Below are 21,991 nucleotides of genomic sequence, written 5' to 3' on the forward strand. Positions count from 1 at the left end.
GACACGGGGAGAACATGCAAACTCCGCACAGAAAGGCCCTCGCCGGCCACGGGGCTCGAACCCGGACCTTCTTGCTGTGAGGCGACAGCGCTAACCACTACACCACCGTGCCGCCCCCGGAAATACAATGCATATGTGAATATTTTATATAAGATATAAAATGTGCAAACAATCACAATAACCACAAACGTCCCATTCGACTCCAAATCCTCAGTGAAGAGGATGATGATGGTGATGATACTGAAAGTGATCATAAACAACTGAGGCCTGAGAAAATGGTCTGAATTGATAGCCAACAGACCTGCATTTACACTTAATGACCGCTAGAGGGAAACGTTACTACAACCTACAGTCGTATATCATTATTACTTCACAAAATTGTCTCATCTCATCTTATTATCTGTAGCCGCTTTATCCTGTTCTACAGGGTCGCAGGCAAGCTGGAGCCTATCCCAGCTGACTACGGGCGAAAGGCGGGGTACACCCTGGACAAGTCGCCAGGTCATCACAGGGCTGACACATAGACACAGACAACCATTCACACTCACATTCACACCTATGCTCAATTTAGAGTCACCAGTTAACCTAACCTGCATGTCTTTGGACTGTGGGGGAAACCGGAGCACCCGGAGGAAACCCACGCGGACACGGGGAGAACATGCAAACTCCGCACAGAAAGGCCCTCGCCGGCCACGGGGCTCGAACCCAGGACCTTCTTGCTGTGAGGCGACAGCGCTAACCACTACACCACCGTGCCGCCCTCACAAAATTGTAAACTTTGGATTTACTGAATACTAAAATATCAGACTAAAGCAAATATCATGATCACATGATATTAATATGGACGTGTTTGAATAAAAAGGTGGGGGAACATTGACATAATGAACATTTATTTGGAGAATGGTGTCCAAATGCAAACATTTTTTTTTACTACAATGTTTCATAGCAACAATACTTTAAAACATAACTCTCATGCAGCACCCAGAGTTGAAATTTTATTTTATTTTTTTAAACACATACACAGACTCAGAATTCAACTGACTTGTTTTAAAGTACACGTGATCACTAATGTTTAACTCCTCAAATGTTTATTCAGCAAACAATGTCAAAGTGTAAAGGTCAAAAACACTCAGATCTTTTTCAGAATTAAAGCTGAATAACTTTAAACTGAAGACTTTCCATTAAGCATTCCTATTTTATATTATTTACTGTGTATCGGAGTATACGAGAGGATCAGGATGTGTTGCTGATTCTCTCTAAGAGCAAACAGCAATTCTTTATTTACACATAACTTAATGAAGAGTGGATGGATGGAGCTTTGCCTTTCCAGTAGTACTCCAACTTACCCATCATCAAATGTCAGTTTTTCCTGTTACTGCTTTTATTGCACTTTCAACTGTCCATGAATACCTTAATGTCCATAAATAACCTCGAATCAGATTTTGTGCCAATGCATTTCTAATATATTTTGGTCCATGTATACACAGACTAAATTTGTATTTATCATTTTTTAAATTATTATTTTAAGAAGGGGCGGCACGATGGTGTAGTGGTTAGCGCTGTCGCCTCACAGCAAGAAGGTCCTGGGTTCGAGCCCCGTGGCCGGTGAGGGCCTTTCTGTGTGGAGTTTGCATGTTCTCCCCGTGTCCGCGTGGGTTTCCTCCGGGTGCTCCGGTTTCCCCCACAGTCCAAAGACATGCAGGTTAGGTTAACTGGTGACTCTAAATTGAGCGTAGGTGTGAATGTGAGTGTGAATGGTTGTCTGTGTCTATGTGTCAGCCCTGTGATGACCTGGCGACTTGTCCAGGGTGTACCCCGCCTTTCACCCGTAGTCAGCTGGGATAGGCTCCAGCTTGCCTGCGACCCTGTAGAACAGGATAAAGCGGCTAGAGATAATGAGATGAGATGAGATTATTTTAAGAAACCATGTCTTCATGGATGTCGCTTTGTTGCAAGGGGTATTGTCATGCTGGAATAGTTCTCAGTTTCTTAGTTTCAGTGAAAGGAAGTTCAGGCATCCCAACCTGACAAAATTCATTTCAGGGAGGTCCCCCCCCCCGGACCCCTTTGGGGAAATTTATTTTCTTTTTAGGACAAATACACTGCGGGCGGATATGGGGGTATTGACCCAGGAAATTTTGGATTTGGTTAATGTGGTTTCCTGCATTCTGGTGGATTTCGGGGTGGCCTTTTGGAGATGAACAATACCTGAATTCACTCAGTTCACTCAGATTCATAGCTGACACCCTGACTTGGGGATTTAGCTGCCCCCAACCCATAAACTATGATAACTACAATGTGCCATATATTAAGCTCCTTACTGATTGACTCTGGACACCGAGAGTATTCCTTACTCTTATCAGACAAGGGTACACTTTTGTGTAGTCTGATGTCAAATGTGTCTTATATTTTCGTTTCTTGGGGCACTCTGCCTCTGCAATGACGCTCCTGCTCCTATGCACTGACTGACTGAATCATCATTAGAGGGAGAAGCGCGCGGAAGATGGCGGCCGGTTCATCTCTTCTCCTCTCCACTGCTTTGGCCAAACAGCGCACGCAGAGGCGGGAGAAAACATGCCTCACACGCCGTCGCCGCCACATTGCAAGCACATGCACACACACATTCATGAACCACCAGAGGGCACGTGTGTACACTTGTTTTTTTTTTTCTTAAACTGGAAATATGTGTTATGAAATTGGCTGCATCCCAAACCACACTCTATCCTGCTCAGTAGTGTGCCGCCACCACACCACAGGCTGCGTGGGCCTCTTATTGTGACGTACACAAGTTTGCATCTGGTCGGTTCGGGATGAAGCTTGCTCACTTGCTCTAGGTTCTGTGAGATTGTATGTAATTTGCGGGCATCAAGGAGCCGCTATCAATATGCGGGAGACTCCTGGAACTTCCGGGAGACTTGGGATGTCTGGAAGTTGTAAAGCTACAGCATACAAACACATTCAAGATAATTGTGTACTTCTAATTTTGTGGCAACAGTTTAGGGAAGGCCTGCATAAGGGTGCCCTTTCAGAAAACAAAGTACATCATTTTGTACCTTTAATAGGACAACGGCTTGTCACCGGCGTGGTACCTTAGCCTATAAGGTATTTATTTGTATTGATTGGGAACATATGTGTATCTTTTTTGATCATAAAAAGGTACCTTGAAGCCCAGTAATGAGCCCTAGGGGGTATGTTGGTGTAGATAGGACCATGGGGGACAGAAATGGATTCCTACTGTACCCCTATTTCTGACAGTGTGTCCACAAACTTTTGGCCCTACAGTGTGTGTTTTGACAGTCACAGTAAACCTTTTTTTTTTTTTTGACAGTGGTGTAAATGGTTAGCACGGTCACCTCACAGCAAGAAGGTTCTGGGTTCGAGCCAAGCGGCCGGTGGAGGCCTTTCTGTGCGGAGTTTGGATGTTCTCTCCGTGTCTGCGTGGGTTTCCTCTGGGTGCTCCGGTTTCCCCAAGACATGCAGGTTAGGTTAATATGAGACGGCCTTGGGCTGAGGTGCCCTTGAGCAAGGCACCAAACTCCCAACTGCTCCCCGGGCGCTGTTAGCATGGCTGCCCACTGCTCTGTGTGTGTGTGTGTGTGTGTGTTCACTGTTTCAGATGGTTTAAATGCAGAGAGGAAATTTCACAAGTGTGTGATGAATAAAGCTGTGCTTTCTTTTCTTTCTTTCCTATTTCTGACAGTGTGTCCACAAACTTTTGGCCCTACAGTGTGTGTTATGACAGTCATCATTCATTCATTATCTCTAGCCGCTTTATCCTTCTACAGGGTCGCAGGCAAGCTGGAGCCTATCCCAGCTGACTACGGGCGAAAGGCGGGGTACACCCTGGACAAGTCGCCAGGTCATCACAGGGCTGACACATAGACACAGACAACCATTCACACTCACATTCACACGTACGCTCAATTTAGAGTCACCAGTTAACCTAACCTGCATGTCTTTGGACTGTGGGAGAAACCGGAGCACCCGGAGGAAACCCACGCGGACACGGGGAGAACATGCAAACTCCGCACAGAAAGGCCCTCGCCGGCCCCGGGGCTTGAACCCGGACCTTCTTGCTGTGAGGCGACAGCGCTAACCACTACACCACCGTGCCGCCTATCACAAGTGTGTAATGAATAAAGTTGTGCTTTCTTTTCTTTCTTTCCTATTTCTGACAGTGTGTCCACAAACTTTTGGCCCTACAGTGTGTGTTATGACAGTCACAGTAAAAAAAAAAATAAAATAAAATAAATTTAAAAAAAAAAATCAGGAATTATTTCAACAACAGAACTTGCGAGCTGTTTAAAATGGTGGATTGTAGGCACGTGATGAAACGACCCCTTTGCTGCTGTGGACTTCCTTTCCCATAATGCTCGCGTGTGAAATTGCGTCATCAGTGTGCGACGCATGAATCCGGGCCGATAAGCGGAAGCTTGTACGGTTTGTTTACGCTGAATAAACATTTTAAAACTCCGCGTTTTTGGGGTGTGTTTTTATTTAAACTTATTTCCTGTATCGACGAAGATTAAAAATGAAGCTTTTAAACTGATTTCCCGCCGAGTCAGGAAGGGAATATTTGAGAAACGAAGATCTAGTCAGCCGCTGGCGTTTATCTGGCTCGTCCTCTGAGGTTCCGGTTCCGGTTCCACTGAAATCTCGGCAGGAATCATGGCTTTAGATGGGATCAGCGTGTCGTTCCTGAAGTACGAGCTCGCCTCGACGATCGACCAGGCGGTGAGGTGCGCGGTGGACTCGGTGCTCAAGGAAACGGCGCGGATTGTGGGCGCGAGGCTGACCGAGGCGCGCGACGCCGCCGCAGAGTCCCAGCGCGAGAACCGGACGCTGCGCGAGAGGCTCGAGGTGTCCGAGAGCGAGCTGAAGGCGGTGCGGTATTACATGACCGCCGCTGAGAAGAACATCAAGCAGTGCTTGCTGTTAAACCGGAACCGACCACCGTGCAGCAACACCGGCGCCGAGGAGCTCCAGTTCTCCTCAGAAGGGGCTCCAGATACCAGAGAACCAGCTCATCTCAAAGGCTTCAGGAGCTCGTCTGGAAGGAGTCACGGCGCTAAAACAGTGCCGAGTGTGGGCCTGTGCTTACCCACGGTGCAGTCCGACTGGCCCCGGGGCGTCGTCAACCGAAAGAGGATGCGTGCCACCAACAGCGCGTGCTTCATCACCGACACTCCGAACCGATCCCCGTTGGAACCTGATTCGGTCCAGACCAGAACCGAAGATCCAACAGAAGATCAGTTTTACATCTCCGAAGAAGGAGTGATGGATAAGGGTGCGTAGTCGGGGCGAGTCAGTTCGCAACCACGTCATCGCGAGACAGACTGTCTGTCTGTCTGTCTGTTTTGTTTGTTTCTCCCAAGGGTGTGACCCATGGCGTGACTCATGACGGGGTGTGAAAGTACACAATGTATCCCAAATGCAGCAGATCAGCCTCAACAAGTTTTACTGGCTGAAGTTTGGCGCTGCTGCTGCGCTTTCTTTCAAAGGTTCATGAAAGAAGGCACAACTTTATTCATCACACACTTGTGAAATCCCTCTCTGCGTTTTACTCATCTGAAGCAGTGAACACACACATGCCCAGAGCGGTGGGCAGCCATGCTAACAGCGCCTGGGGAGCAGTTGGGAGTTCGGTGCCTCGCTCAAGAGCACCTCAGCCCAAGGCCGTCCCATATTAACCTAACCTGCATGTCTTTGGGGGAAACCCACGCAGACATGGGGAGAACATGCAAACTCCACACAGAAAGGCCCCTGCTGGCTGCTGGGCTCGAGCCCAGAACCTTCTTGCTGTGAGGCGACCGTGCTAACCACTACACCACCGCTCTGCTCCGCCCAATTTAGCACTGTGCACACTAAAGGACATGCTTGAAATTCTTGAAGAAGTTTCACCTCCCATCCGGAAGGCTTCTTCAGTTCTGTCTGACTAGTGAGGCGTTCCAGGTGTTTATCCTCTAGTGGATCGAAAACAACCCTAAGGAGAGTTGTCGAGGTCACATGGGTCGTTGATCCTCTCCAAGACTCAACTGATTTCAATGACTCACATGGTGGCAGAGAGAGCCAACGACCCACAGATCACCTTAACGATACTCTAGGTTGCCAACACCGTTCACACCCAGCCTCCAGTGACCCTAACATCTACAGGATGACTGAGAGGGTCAACGACTCCTTAAGGCCAATTTATGCTGACAACGCAGTCCTCGCAGATAGCGTCGCAGACAGTGTCTGCGTAGCCCCCCCACCTTCGCAGACGCTCTGCGCGCACCTCCCAAAAATTGTGACCACCGCAGAAGCCTCGCGGACAGCGTCGCAGACAAGAGGGCTCTGATTGGTCCACTCTACATCCGCTGTACACGCACTTCCGCTTCCCTACTTTCCCGGTTTGGTTTGTTTTCACGACCGGCATTTTTAAAAACATGAGCGAAGATGGAGCAGCATGAAGAGCGGTTGATTGAGGAAGTACGTACATCTATACGACTCCAGTTCTAGTCATTATAAGTAACCGGAGGATAAACACTCCACTAACCACACCCACCAACTACTCCTAGCGACTTTGCGCCCCCTTGTGTTGTGCCGGTGAATAACATCGCGCACGCCTTTACTCCCCGCTCAACGATAAATTACAACTGTCTGCGAAAAGCTATCTGCGAAAGCCTTGTCGCAAGAGCATGCAGAGGCCTTTAGGGTTGCTTTTGGTCCACTAGAGGATAAACACCTGGAACTCCTCGTTAGTCAGACAGAACTGAAGAAGCCTTTCGGATGAGAGGTGAAACATCTTCAAGAATTTCAAGCAAGTCCAGTTGTCTTCTTTAGCACCAATGGTTTACGATGACCTGGACAATTGAGAACCTTTTACAGACACACTCGCCTTAAACGTCATCCGACTCCTCCAGAGTCCAGAATTTGTTTTTGTTTAAAATCAGTTTGTAGACTGTTGGCCACATCTACATGAGTCTGATAATGGGGGGGGCAGTAATTCATGTGACTCTGTCCACAGTGAGAAACCACATGAACATGTCTGTGATGGTTGCACAATGTTTATCTGGTCGCAGTAAGCAGCAGCAGCAGCATTGCAGCTCCAGTGCAAAACATAAAAGCAACTTCAGACACCATAACCGGATTGACCAATCCATTAGATAAGATTATCCTGAAAGACGCTTGTCTTGGACATCAAAGTACCCACATGATAAACTTACAGAATTACGAACCTGAAACGCTGTAAGGCGCACAAGTTCTGTTTGTAGAAAAAGTGGGCCGTGGTGTTTATCTAACTCACACCTTTGGATTAATGTACAGAGCAGTTTGGGGGAAAATCTCATCTCATTATCTCTAGCCGCTTCATCCTGTTCTACAGGGTCGCAGGCGAGCTGGAGCCTATCCCAGCTGACTACGGGCGAAAGGCGGGGTACACCCTGGACAAGTCGCCAGGTCATCACAGGGCTGACACATAGGTGGGGTTTACATTAGACCGTATCAGCGGATGATCAGATTAGCGTTTTTAAAAACGATTAGCGTGCACACAGCAACGCCAATACACGGATACGCTAATCGCATGACTAATTCGGCACGTAAGTTGAAATGTGTCAGTGCGGCTCATCGCTTCCTCCTCAGCGGCTGCGCTCCAAATCACTCCGCCCTGAACAGCGAGTGCCCTCTGGAGGGTGCGCACTCCGGCCCTGCGCAGCTCACAGAGCGCGCGAGTGAAGCGCACGAGCAGTGATTCGGGACTGAGCCGCTGTGTGTGTGATCCCAGCGCACATCACTTACCACTTGCAAGTGGAAGGATGGCAAGCCTAAAGACAATCATAACTACACAATGGGCAGTATTTGCATCAGTATTTGCAGTATTTTCATACTTTTATACTCTTTAATGAAAGGTGATACAAGGCGGAAGTCCGCGCCGTTTTTCAGCAGTCGCGTCACATGACCAACGCCAGCGAATCAGGAAGGTGGATGTCACAGTGACGTTGTCCAATGACGACGCCAGCTAGAGCTCAGCACAGCGTATCCGCGTATTCTCAATGTTTACACAGCACCGGACCAGACACGATCTGGATTGAATACGTGGACCCTGGCGGATTCCCGTTTCCTGGCGTTTCCAGGCGTTTTAATGTAAACGGACAGTGCATCCGCGAAGAAAACGAGACAGATACGGTCTAATGTAAACTTGGCCATCGACACAAACAACCATTCACACTCACATTCACACCTACGGTCAATTTAGAGTCACCAGTTAACCTAACCTGCATGTCTTTGGACTGTGGGGGAAACCGGAGCACCCGGAGGAAACCCACGCGGACACGGGGAGAACATGCAAACTCCACACAGAAAGGCCCTCGCCGGCCACGGGGCTCGAACCCAGGACCTTCTTGCTGTGAGGCGACAGCGCTAACCACTACACCACTGTGCCGCCCCCTGGGGGAAAATCATGGGAATCTAATAAGAACTTTATAAAATGGCTGTTTGCAGATTTGTGTATGATTTTTATTTCCCTCTCTGTCTGTTGTAGATTATAAGTCCTCTGCAGGTGCAGTGCAGGATTTTGGGAGAGTACATCAGGAGGAGCAAGACGCTGCAGGTTCGTCCACGAAGGCCCCTGATGAACCCTGCGACGTTGGGAGGTTCGAGTTTGAGATGGGCGCTCCAGCAGGTAACGTCAACGAGCTGAGCCTCATTCAGGTGATGGATGCAAGCGAGGAGCTCAAGCAGAACTCAGTGAAAATCGAAGACGAATCTGAAGTCCAGCCTTTAGACCCTCCGCCTGTCGTTGCGGCCTCCGCTTCCTGTTTGAACGCTCAACCCCAGATCATCTCGCCTCCCGTGTCTGCTGGGGACGTGGAGGCACCGCCGGGGTTGATGCCACCCGTTGAGGCGACTGATAAAGTGCACCGCTGTAACATCTGCGGCCGAGGCTTCCGCCGCTTCTACTGCCTGAAGACGCACCAGCGCATCCACACGGGCGAGCGGCCGTACCCCTGCCGCTACTGCGAGAAGCGTTTCCGCCACTTGGACAGTCTGCACAAGCACCAGCGAATCCACACAGGAGAGCGGCCGTACCGCTGTGCTCAGTGTGGCTGCTGTTTCCGCGAGCTGGGTCAGCTCAAAAAGCACCGGCTCAAACACTCGCCCACCTCTGCCGCTCCGCCCGCCCACCCTGCCCTCTCCATCCTCCCGGCTGCAGCCTCCTACACCTGGCCACACATCAACTCCCAGTCTCTGGATCTGGTCTGAGTGCTCAAGCCTCCTGAACTACTATGTCCCTGAGGTCAAAAAGTTAAAATCTGCTGCAAACGAGTCATAGTAGTAGCAATGAATGTTCAGGCTCATTTAAAGCTGTCGTACATGCTGTATCGTAATGCAAAGCCGCAGAGGGAGAGAGAGACTGGAATGTTAACAAATGTTACCGAAAACGGTCCGAATTAAAATTTGCTTACCGCAGCTTTAAGCGGTGAAACTGCACAAATAATGTATATAAACAACTAAAACAAGTCTACTGTGAAGAAAGACAGAGATTAAAATGAGCTGTATGTACGGTCTATAGGAGCATTTTAGTCCCAGTGTGGAGTGAAACGGCAAATGAAAATAGTAATGCCTTCGTTTTATTGTGTCTATGGCAACCAGTGATTCATCAAATATACTGATTGTAGCTTTAATGTGCTTTGTGGCATGATATTGCTTGAAATGCTGATGATATTAAAATCTCACTTGACTGAATTTTGGTCGCATTACACCTGTTTTAAAAAGCAATCGAGAGAGAGAGTTATTTTTAACTGGCAATTTCATCATGCTTGAGAACCACGGATCCTGCAATACACTAAAGTGGAAGGAAGGAGAAAAAAATTAACGTTTTACCCCTCAGCAGGCTTACCTTACTTGCATCATATTGTATGGTGTGAGGCAAATTGTCCAGATGTAGTTTTAAAAATCCACCACGAATGAGATTTATTTCATAATGAAATTCTGAGTTGACTTGGTCTGTTGGACTATTTTGGGTAGCGGTGGCCCTAAAGGGTCTTAAGCCTCTGCTCCAGGGGCACTGTATCATGGCTGACCCTGTGCCCTGACCCTAACTTCCTAACAAGCTGTGATGTGCAGAAATGAAAAGAATTTCACTCTGCTGTCATGTATACATGACAAATAAAGGCCTCTTCTTCTACCTGCTGATACTGGTACAGTGGGAGTTAGCCTTCAGTTCATCTCTATGTAAAGAGAGCGATGCAGTCCTTTAGATCTCTTCGTCTGTGTACGCTCTGCTCAAACAGATCCGCTTCCAAAGCATCACGCTCGTCATATCCGAGATCGCTAACTTAACTCATCTCATTATCTCTAGCCGCTTTATCCTGTTCTACAGGGTCGCAGGCAAGCTGGAGCCTATCCCAGCTGACTACGGGCGAAAGGCGGGGTACACCCTGGACAAGTCGCCAGGTCATCACAGGGCTGACACATAGACACAGACAACCATTCACACTCACACTCACACCTACGGTCAATTTAGAGTCACCAGTTAACCTAACCTGCATGTCTTTGGACTGTGGGGGAAACCGGAGCACCCGGAGGAAACCCACGCGGACACGGGGAGAACATGCAAACTCCGCACAGAAAGGCCCTCACCGGCCCCGGGGCTTAACACAACTGCTTCATATATTTTTAGCAGGTGCTCTTCTCCGGAGTGACGTACAACAAGACCCTGATATACCCACAGGGAGCAGTTAGGGGTTAGGTGCTTTGTTCAAGGGCACTTCAGCCATTCCTGCTGGTCCAGGGAATCAAACCGGCGACCTTTTAGTTCCGAAGCTGTTTCTTGAACCATTAGGCCATGGCTTCCTTCATATAGCTGCTTTAAAGGCAACAGTTTTCAATTTATGCACATTTGAAACTTTATATGTCAAAAAAACTCTCTGTAATTTTCTTCTGGTCCCAAGAAGTATTGTTAATAAGTAATAATTAAAATAAGTTAGCGCAGATCGCGGCGAATTTCTGTTTGGCGATTTTCGTGACCACTCGGCGCGTGACGTCATTCAAGACCAACAAACCGCTTGAATTGAGTCCACTTCCGTGTATTTGCATTGCCGTTTGGCTTGAGTGCAGACGTGCGTTCGGGAATTTCCAAAGACAAACCCCCCATGCCTTATTGTTGTGCAGTGAACTGTAACAACGGGACCGGTTCAGGAAGAAGTTTTTACCTTTTTCCGAGAGAGGCGGAGAGAGTGGATTGTGCGCATGAAGCGAGAGGGTTGGCAGCCGGGTAAATATGCCACTCTGTGCTCCGATCACTTCGACAACGATTCATTTCTGAAGAATCCCCATCTGTTGGAGAGTTTAGGTATTGGTGTCGGACAGAGAAGGCTCAAACCTGACGTTGGTCCGACAAAATTCGAACACAAAATCAAGCAGTCAAAGAAGAAACGGAGCAGCGACGCTCAGGCAAAAAGGAGAAGATTGGAGGTAAACATTTTTACTTTTGCTTGCAATTGACAAGTCAAGAATCCTGAGGGATCCTGTACAGTCATTGTGGAAATGAGACAAACACTACGGTCAGACTGCAACCTGAAACGACCCATATCCGATTTGTTGTGAAATCCGATTTTTTTGTTAGGCCGTTCACATTACCAATTATATGAGACTCGTATGCGATCTCCAATATGAACGGAAAACGACCCAAAAGTGTCCCGCATGTGCAAATTGACACGTAATAAGCACATCTACGTAATATGTAAACAAAAAAAATGCGCACTCTTCAAGTTTGCAAGTGAAGCATGGAGATGAGACGAGACCTGGCGATGTGGTTTTTGTGGCGGCGGCGGAACTCACACAATAATCTGATTAATGTGGGCAGCAGACTAATGAGACCGAAGGTGTCAAATTACTGGCAATTTCCAGAACAATCTTATAATCTTGTAATACAGGATGGTTTAAGTTATAAATCAGTTATAGAAACTGTTTTATTTAATCAGGCTAACAGATCAACATCCAGGTCCCTACCAAATCCACCATTAGCTTGATCAATTCTATAAAAGTCTATTTAAATTCTGAAAACTGTCCAAATGTTGTTGTTTTCCACCAAAGAGGCGGGATTAGCCAACGCAGAATAGTGACGTTTGTCTCTTGTTGATGACGTGTAGGTCACATGAATGCGACCTGTCCGGTCAGACTGCAGTCGCATGTGAAAATAACGGATATGCATCGGAATTAGGACCACATATCCAAGCGGCCTGGGTCGCATGTGGAAAAAAATCGGATCTGTGTCGTTCAGATTGTCAATAACAAATCGGATACAGGTCGCATATGGGCAAAAAAATCGGATATGGGTCGTTTCAGGGTGCAGTCTGAACGTAGTCAAAGGGATATTTCCTCGCTTAGAGTCGGCTATAAATAATAAAATGCTTGTATTACTGTTAGCAATAAATTATATTAGCAATATAAACGAATCCACGTTCTATTATAAGGATTATGTGTGTGCATCAGTGGGTGGCCCCATTAAATGTCCTGGTATATGTTATTATTGAATTGTTGAAAATTAGCCCTGTACGTTTCTCTCCAGCAAAAAAAAAAAATATATATATATATCTCATCTCATCTCATCATCTCTAGCCGCTTTATCCTTCTACAGGGTCGCAGGCAAGCTGGAGCCTATCCCAGCTGACTACGGGCGAAAGGCGGGGTACACCCTGGACAAGTCGCTAGGTCATCACAGGGCTGACACATAGACACAGACAACCATTCACACTCACATTCACACCTACGGTCAATTTAGAGTCACCAGTTAACCTAACCTGCATGTCTTTGGACTGTGGGGGAAACCGGAGCACCCGGAGGAAACCCACGCGGACACGGGGAGAACATGCAAACTCCGCACAGAAAGGCCCTCGCCGGCCCCGGGGCTCGAACCCAGGACCTTCTTGCTGTGAGGCGACAGCGCTAACCACTACACCACCGTGCCGCCCCAAATATATATATATATATATATATATATATATATATATAAGTGGTTAAATAAATGAAATGAACCTCCTAATTGTAAAAATATTTGTCATTACTAAGTAAAATTTGCAAATTTTGTCAGGTTCTGGAAGAAATTACGCAACTGAGACAGCCATATCCTAGCTACACACGAGCCAAGGACCTGGTTGATCAGCCACCTGTGTCAGTTTGTGACCAGTACGAGCGGAAGGACAAAACCACAACTGTTCTCCACCATCAAAGCCGATTTCACAAGAACTGAATTATTTTCACTGACTGGTGTTCTTTATTCAAATCTTCACGTTTTACAGTAACAGTTCTCCAACATCAGGGCACATTCAACAACTCGTGAAATTTATTCACTAGAACAATGCACAATAATATAAAGCCATGTTTAAAACCTTCATGTAATAAAACCTTCATGTTTTACCTTAACCGAACTGGAAATTTTTCACTTACACAATGACACTGATCTACTTCTACTAAATGTTCATAACTTCATAAGGTATTTCACTTCAGTTGAGCCCCAACACAAACTTGTTATAAGTCGGGGTATTTGAATCCAGTGTACTCGGCACTTTGGAACCTCTCTCTTATTGCCATGACAGCACAGGCTGGTAGTGGTCGTCGAACCTTCTTGCCCAGGATTCGCCAGATCCATCGTGCGAATCTCCGGTATGCCAGATACCGATACACACTGAAATTGGAGAGTGAAAAGTTTCTTTGTAAACGATATCAAATATATGAGTGATTATGGGTGCAGTTTAGATTCAGTTCTTACCATAAACATACATGTCAACCTTTGGTCAATCAAACCTGTATAACCAACGTCCAAAATCCGTATTTCCCTTATAAAATCCGTATAAGATGCAAATTAAAATAATTTACCTAAAATTTGAATGATAATTAACAATGATATATCCCAGTTACTTTTTATTCAATATTAAGAACAATAAACCTTCAGAATGAATACAAAGCTCCAATGTTTGACAAAAACACAAAGTGTTATCAGCGTAGTTACGAAGGAAATACTTCGTTGTTTGGAGACAGGTTTCACCGAGCGGCTATTATGCGCGAGACTTCATATTAGCTACAAAGTCAGGAAAATCTGTTCGTAAAATTACGTTATAATGACCAAATACAATGAAAAGTATTTTTCCAGTCTCACCTGTGAAAGGTAATCCCATGTGATCCCGTTTGGACGGTAAACCTGTTGGTACAGTTAAACGCAGCACATGAATGAGGCATCTTTATTCTCGGCTACTGTCTAGGCGCTATACCAGAGACGGTTGAAGAATCTCCACTTTGCCACATCCAATATGGCGGCGAGGATGACGTATGATTCTACGCAGAAGGCGGTGTCTATGTTTATATGTCTATGACTTCACGGTTGGCGGGATTCTTGCAATGCGGTGTGCGCATGATCAAAAGTGGAACAAAGTCTCGCTACCACAAGATAACGCGCGATTTCATAAGACTCTTTACTGGCTGTCTGTGGTGTACAGTACGTTTGTAAATGTTATGTGCACTTTTATCATCATGGGAATTGATTATAGCTCTAAATAAATATTGAAGTTTTTTTTAAAGAATCCATATAACTTTATTTATACGCCCGTATACTACATTTATTGAATCAAATCCGTATAAAATACGGACATTCCGTATAGGTTGACATGTATGCATAAATCCCAAACTTCTGCCAAACCCATGTAAATAGTTTTTATCAGTGGTGGCTGCTGGTTTTTAAAACAGGGGAAGCCCATTTTACGCATTCATCGTAAAACCTGTAGGCTGGACATCAAAGCATAGAAAAGTGTGCCCCATTAGCACAGTGAACTAGACAACCCTACCTAGTGGCAGAAAGTATTTTTGCTTGTACATTTCATGTTATAGTCTGGCTTGCCAGGCTAGTGCCTCATATCCTTAATCAAAAATATCAAACATCCAAAAATCACTGGCTATTCAACGAAGAGCCTTGAACATCATACCCTGATATGCAACACAGAGTCTTTAACACAACACCCAGCTGTGCAACACATCCTTGAACATCTTCTGCAACACAGTCTGGAAATTCATAACCAGGTAGGCTATGCAACACACAGAACCTTGAATATTATACCCAGGTATAACCTATAACACAGAGCCCACCATTCTCTTAACATTACTGAACAATATACACACTTCAGATTCATGAACATGAACACTATTTATACACAAATTCTGCCCTCTGCTCCTTTTCCAGAAAATGGTCTGTGACCCTGTCATACCAGCTGGTTGTGCTTTCCAGAGACTTCACCAATTTCTGTTAGCAGCTAGCACTGCAGATCCCAATAAGGCTCAAGCTAGCCTACAACCAGATTGAACTACAAATGAAATAAACGAGTGAATTCATGAATGATCAAACTGATAGAATGGATGAAAGTTAACAGAGCACAACGAGTAATATTTACATTTATTTACAGTGGTGCTTGAAAGTTTGTGAACCCTTTAGAATTTTCTATATTTCTGCATAAATATGACCGAAAACATCATCAGATTTTCACACAAGTCCTAAAATTAGATAAAGAGAACCCAGTTAAACAAATGAGACAAAAATATTATACTTGGTCATTTACTTATTGAGCAAAATGATCCAATATTACATATCTGTGAGTGGCAAAAGTATGTGAACCCCTAGGATTAGCAGTTAATTTGAAGGTGAAATTAGAGTCAGGTGTTTTCAATCAGTGGGATGACAATCAGGTGTGAGTAGGCACCCTGTTTTATTTAAAAAACAGGGATCTATCAACATCTGATCTTCACAACACATGTTTGTGGAAGTGTATCATGGCACAAACAAAGGAGATTTCTGAGGACCTCAGAAAAAGCGTTGTTGATGCTCATCAGGCTGGAAAAGGTTACAAAACCATCTCTAAAGAGTTTGGACTCCACCCATCCACAGTCAGACACATTGTGAACAAATGGAGGAAATTCAAGACCATTGTTACCCTCCCCAGGAGTGGTCGACCAACAAAGATCACTCCAAGAGCAAGGTGTGTAATAGTCGGCGAGGTCACAAAGGACCTCAGGGTAACTTCTAAGCAACTGAAGGCCTCTCTCACATTGGCCTATGTTAATGTTCATGAGTCCACCATCAGGAGAACACTGAACAACAATGGTGTGCATGGCAGGGTTGCAAGGAGAAAGTCACTGCTCTCCAAAAAGAACATTGCTGCTCATCTGTAGTTTGCTAAAGATCACGTGGACAAGCCAGAAGGCTATTGAAAATGTTTTGTGGACAGATGAGACCAAAATAGAACTTTTTGGTTTAAATGAGAAGCGTTATGTTTGGAGAAAGGAAAACACTGCATTCCAGCATAAGAACCTTATCCCATCTGTGAAACATGGTGGTGGTAGTATCATGGTTTGGGCCTGTTTTGCTGCATCTGGGCCAGGACAGCTTGCCATCATTGCTGGAACAATGAATTCTGAATTATACCAGCGAATTCTAAAGGAAAATGTCAGGACATCTGTCCATCTCAAGAGAAGGTGGGTCATGCAGCAAGACAACGACCCTAGGCACACAAGTTGTTCTACCAAAGAATGGTTAAAGAAGAATAAAGTTAATGTTTTGGAATGGCCAAGTCAAAGTCCTGACCTTAATCCAATCAAAATATTGTGGAAGGACCTGAAGCGAGCAGTTCATGTGAGGAAACCCACCAACATCCCAGAGTTGAAGCTGTTCTGTACAGAGGAATGGGCTAAAATTCCTCCAAGCCGGTGTGCGGGACTGATCAACAGTTACCGCAAACGTTTAGTTGCAGTTATTGCTGCACAAGGGGGTCACACCAGATACTGAAAGCAAAGGTTCACATACTTTTGCCACTCACAGATATGTAATATTGGATCATTTTCCTCAATAAATAAATCTCATCTCATTATCTCTAGCCGCTTTATCCTTCTACAGGGTCGCAGGCAAGCTGGAGCCTATCCCAGCTGACTACGGGCGAAAGGCGGGGTACACCCTGGACAAGTCGCCAGGTCATCACAGGGCTGACACATAGACACAGACAACCATTCACACTCACATTCACACCTACGCTCAATTTAGAGTCACCAGTTAACCTAACCTGCATGTCTTTGGACTGTGGGGGAAACCGGAGCACCCGGAGGAAACCCACGCGGACACGGGGAGAACATGCAAACTCCACACAGAAAGGCCCTCGCCGGCCCCGGGGCTCGAACCCAGGACCTTCTTGCTGTGAGGCGACAGCGCTAACCACTACACCACCGTGCCGCCCTCAATAAATAAATGACCAAGTATAATATTTTTGCCTCATTTGTTTGACTGGGTTCTCTTTATCTACTTTTAGGACTTGTGTGAAAATCTGATGATGTTTTCGGTCATATTTATGCAGAAATATAGAAAATTCTAAAGGGTTCACAAACTTTCAAGCACCACTGTACATAGTAATGTACAGAGACATCAATGAGAAGAAACGTTTATATGAAAAGAAATTCGGACAGCACTTTGGCACACAACTACACTTTCTCGACATCCGCTAGGGACTGACTGATCATACTTCCGTGTTCCTCGCCGAAGTACCACCCTCCTCATGTCTTTCAAACACTACCTCCAATAATCCTTTATCAGCCCGGCTTCTTGTCCCTCCCACTGTCTCGTTTAGTCCCAGAGAAGCCCGGCTTCCCTGGAAGTGACGATTTTGTTGATTTTAACCAATAACAACTAGCCGAAATTGGCTGTTCAGAGCCGTCTCGTAGACTGCAACGGATACCCGGCTGCCAGTCAGTGTTGCCAGATACTGCTGACGTTTTCCATCCCAAAATATATTCAAAACCCGCCAAAATGCACTTAAAACCGCCCAATCTGGCAACACTGCTGCCAGTCCATAGAGCCCATTGAAATAAGAAAGGTTACAGCCTGGCAGCAAAGATGATTCTCGTAGCGAACTGCAAGTTTGTCAGACATCACTCAAATAAGTTACAGGATAGTTATGAACATAAATACAATCTTGGGCATATATTATGTTATGCAAGTTATTGTTTTAATGAGAATTCAACGTCGTAGACGCCGCAGTTTGGGGAGAGAATTTTAGGGGAGGCTTGGCTTCCCTTGTTGTCTCTGAGAAATCGCCCCTGGTTTTTATGTATTGTTTTGATGAATGTTATGTAGCTTGAATCTCTCTGAACAGCAGGTGGTGTATTGTCAAAACATTGTGATAAGCCTATTGTAACAGTGGGCGGCCAATTGTGCCTTATACAATGTGGGCTTGAAGTGCTTGAACGACTTTATATTTCCTGAAGTGAATATACCAGCTGTCGACAGGCGCTTGTCAAAATAGGCTTACCCTTTTATAGTATCTGCTGGTGTCATGTTAAGTTGATGGATTACATATTGCTAGGTCACCTATAGTTTATAGGGGTCGCCAAATTATGTTTTTTGCAGGGCATAAAAAGGGCACAAAAAACTTTATTGGGTAAAAGTTTGTTTTCACTCATGATAGAGTAGGACAGACCCTTTCTAGTGACTGATGGCATTCATGCAACAACAAAAAAGGGATTGTAATAAAATCTTATTGAATCGAAATAAATCTCGTGCTTTATTTTTTTAAATATCGTTGACATGTACCTGAATGCTTTGAAAATAGAATCAAGTGACACGGATTCTGTCACTTAATGACTTAAAATATACCTCATCTGAAACAACCCACTGATTGCGATACTCACTCGTGTCTTGGCTCATTGTCGCCAACTGGACCTTCAACCTTGTTGTACTCCAGGAAGGTCACCTCCAAAACATCAATATCGAGGCAGTTTGATTGGAATCCTTGGGCCTCCACCACACACTTACAGTATGACCTTCAGGGATTCTAAATTCAACTGATGGATAAAAATGATAACATCTGCACTCTGCTGCAGTAGGCATTACCCTACAATTTCCACAGCTACACCTGTGAAGATCAGGAAACCTTTTGAAACATTCCACGTATATATGGAAGAGAATTTCCTTCCGACAAGTGTCACGAACAACGAAAACTCATCCCTCAATGGCATAAAAGAGACTGCATATTCACACTAAAAATACCTCCTATGCACAAATCCCTAGAACAGGAAATTGCAGCAATAATAGAAAAGTATATACCGTACATTTCCAACCCTGTTTGGCAGGTTTCATACAAACTGCGACCACAAATTATTGGCTTTATGCTAGACCAAAAACATATGAACACAGGATGTTCATGACGAGTAGTTTGACACTTGATCATTCGGCACTTTGACTTCACTTTGTCCTTTGCTGTAACTGAAAAATAAACCTCATTTACGTGCAGTTTTTGATTGCAGAGTTTTTCAGTATTGGGTATAGTTTTTCCACTTTTCATTTAAATACTCGGTAGTTGAAAAAAAATCATTGATAGATGAGATGAGATGTCAGGCCAGATATACTGACACCGGGAAATGCCGCGGATGGTAGGCTAATGTGGCCTACCGGCGTGCTGTCAAGTAAACATTACCTATATCCACTAGGGTGGGCGGTTTAATTATTCTTCAAAAGGGCTCTTATTTACAGTGGTGCTTGAAAGTTTGTGAACCCTTTAGAATTTTCTATAATTCTGCATAAATATGACCTAAAACATCATCAGATTTTCACACAAGTCCTAAAAGTAGACAAAGAGAACCCAGTTAAACAAATGAGACAAAAATATTATACTTGGTCATTTATTTATTGAGGAAAATGATCCAATATTACATATCTGTGAGTGGCAAAAGTATGTGAACCTTTGCTTTCAGTATCTGGTGTGACCCCCTTGTGCAGCAATAACTGCAACTAAACATTTCCAGTAACTGTTGATCAGTCCTGCACACCGGCTTGGAGGAATTTTAGCCCGTTCCTCCGTACAGAACAGCTTCAACTCTGGGATGTTGGTGGGTTTCCTCACATGAACTGCTCACTTCAGGTCCTTCCACAACATTTTGATTGGATTAAGGTCAGGACTTTGACTTGGCCATTCCAAAACATTAACTTTATTCTTCTTTAACCATTATTTGGTAGAACGACTTGTGTGCTTAGGGTTGTTGTCTTGCTTCATGACCCACCTTCTCTTGAGATTCAGTTCATGGACAGATGTCCTGACATTTTCCTTTAGAATTCGCTGGTATAATTCAGAATTCATTGTTCCATCAATGATGGCAAGCCGTCCTGGCCCAGATGCAGCAAAACAGGCCCAAACCATGATACTACCACCACCATGCTTCACAGATGGGATAAGGTTCTTATGCTGGAATGCAGTGTTTTCCTTTCTCCAAACATAACACTTCTCATTTAAACTAAAAAGTTCTATTTTGGTCTCATCCATCCACAAAACATTTTCCAATAGCCTTCTGGCTTGTCCACATGATCTTTAGCAAACTACAAATGAGCAGCAATGTTCTTTTTGGAGAGCAGTGGCTTTCTCCTTGCAACCCTGCCATGCACACCATTGTTGTTCAGTGTTCTCCTGATGGTGGACTCATGAACATTAACATTAGCCAATGTGAGAGAGACCTTCAGTTGCTCTTGGAGCGATCTTTGTTGGTCGACCACTCCTGGGGAGGGTAACAATGGTCTTGAATTTCCTCCATTTGTACACAATCTGTCTGACTGTGGATTGGTGGAGTCTAAACTCTTTAGAAATGGTTTTGTAACAGTTTCCAGCCTGATGAGCATCAACAACACTTTTTCTGAGGTCCTCAGAAATCTCCTTTGTTCGTGCGATGATACACTTCCACAAACATGTGTTGTGAAGATCAGACTTTGATAGATCCCTGTTCCTTAAATAAAACAGGGTGCCCACTCACACCTGATTGTCATCCCACTGATTGAAAACACCTGACTCAAATTTCACCTTCAAATTAACTGCTAATCCTAGAGGTTCACATACTTTTGCCACTCACAGATATGTAATATTGGATCATTTTCCTCAATAAATAAATGACCAAGGATAATATTTTGTCTCATTTGTTTAACTGGGTTCTCTTTGTCTACTTTTAGGACTTGTGTGAAAATCTGATGTTGTTTAGGTCGTATTTATGCAGAAATATAGAAAATTCTAAAGGGTTCACAAACTTTCAAGCACCACTGTAGTATTATGACGAAAGTAAGAATTTGTCATAACTACCAGGATAAATCGTTTGGGCGCGAGTCTTGCTGAGGTCCGGGGTCACTGCGGTCAGAGTCGGCCGAGTCGCTGTCCGATTCCGAGGCCGCACGGTCAAACCAGTGAGCCACATTCACCGATTGCTTCGCAACGGCCATAGGTTCATGCATATACGGTTTCACCTCTCGATATTCAATTTGGAGAGTTCCTGCTTCAAAATCGCTCTCGCTTTCAGACATTTTACACAACCTCTCACGACCAAAGTCCGTACACGTGTGCTCGGTTCGCAGGTAAACACAGAGCTGCTCCCAGTCTGTTTGGCTTAAATGACGTCATGACGACGGTCCCCTGGCGGTGAAAGTGCGCATAAGTGAGATGTAAACAAACCTTCGGAACTTGCGCAAAACAGTATATTTTAACCGTTTTATTCAATTTTAGGGTGCAAATTAGACACCAGGAAGATTGAATTCGCTTTTTGGGTCGTTCTTCTCGACAATAAAGTTGATATTCTACGTTTCACCTCCGACCATTGCCTATGACCTTTAAATGCAACATTTGCACTACTTCTATTATTATTATTATTATTATTATTATTATTGTTATTATTATTCACGAATGACATTTCCCATTGTAACTGCGCTCGCCCCAGTGTTCCCCTGTGACATCAGCTCGACACACAACCATCAACTTCTCACAGGATATAACAAAACCATTTAGCACTTTAGCACCAGAATCACTAAACACATGATAAATTTCAGTATGTATAAACATATTTATTTAATGTGTTTTAGTGTGGAGTTTTTACTTTAATCCATAGCCATAGTGTACCAGGCTTGTAGTACTCGAGTCCAGGATTCAGACTCGAGTCCGGCTCATGTCCTAATTTT

General features: G+C 44.9%; 1 protein-coding gene across 1 annotated transcript; it reads left to right on the forward strand.

Annotated features, from left to right (window-relative positions):
* The first annotated feature begins 4,441 nt into the window (after positions 1–4,441).
* LOC132875359 (zinc finger and SCAN domain-containing protein 10) lies at positions 4,442–9,723 on the forward strand. The gene is made up of 2 exons (XM_060912128.1): positions 4,442–5,287; positions 8,519–9,723. The coding sequence occupies exons 1-2, from the start codon at positions 4,669–4,671 to the stop codon at positions 9,238–9,240; spliced, it is 1,341 nt and encodes a 446-aa protein (XP_060768111.1). The 5' UTR covers positions 4,442–4,668; the 3' UTR covers positions 9,241–9,723.
* Positions 9,724–21,991: the final 12,268 nt, after the last annotated feature.

Source organism: Neoarius graeffei, chromosome 28, assembly GCF_027579695.1.
Source record: "Neoarius graeffei isolate fNeoGra1 chromosome 28, fNeoGra1.pri, whole genome shotgun sequence".
NCBI lineage: Eukaryota > Metazoa > Chordata > Actinopteri > Siluriformes > Ariidae > Neoarius > Neoarius graeffei.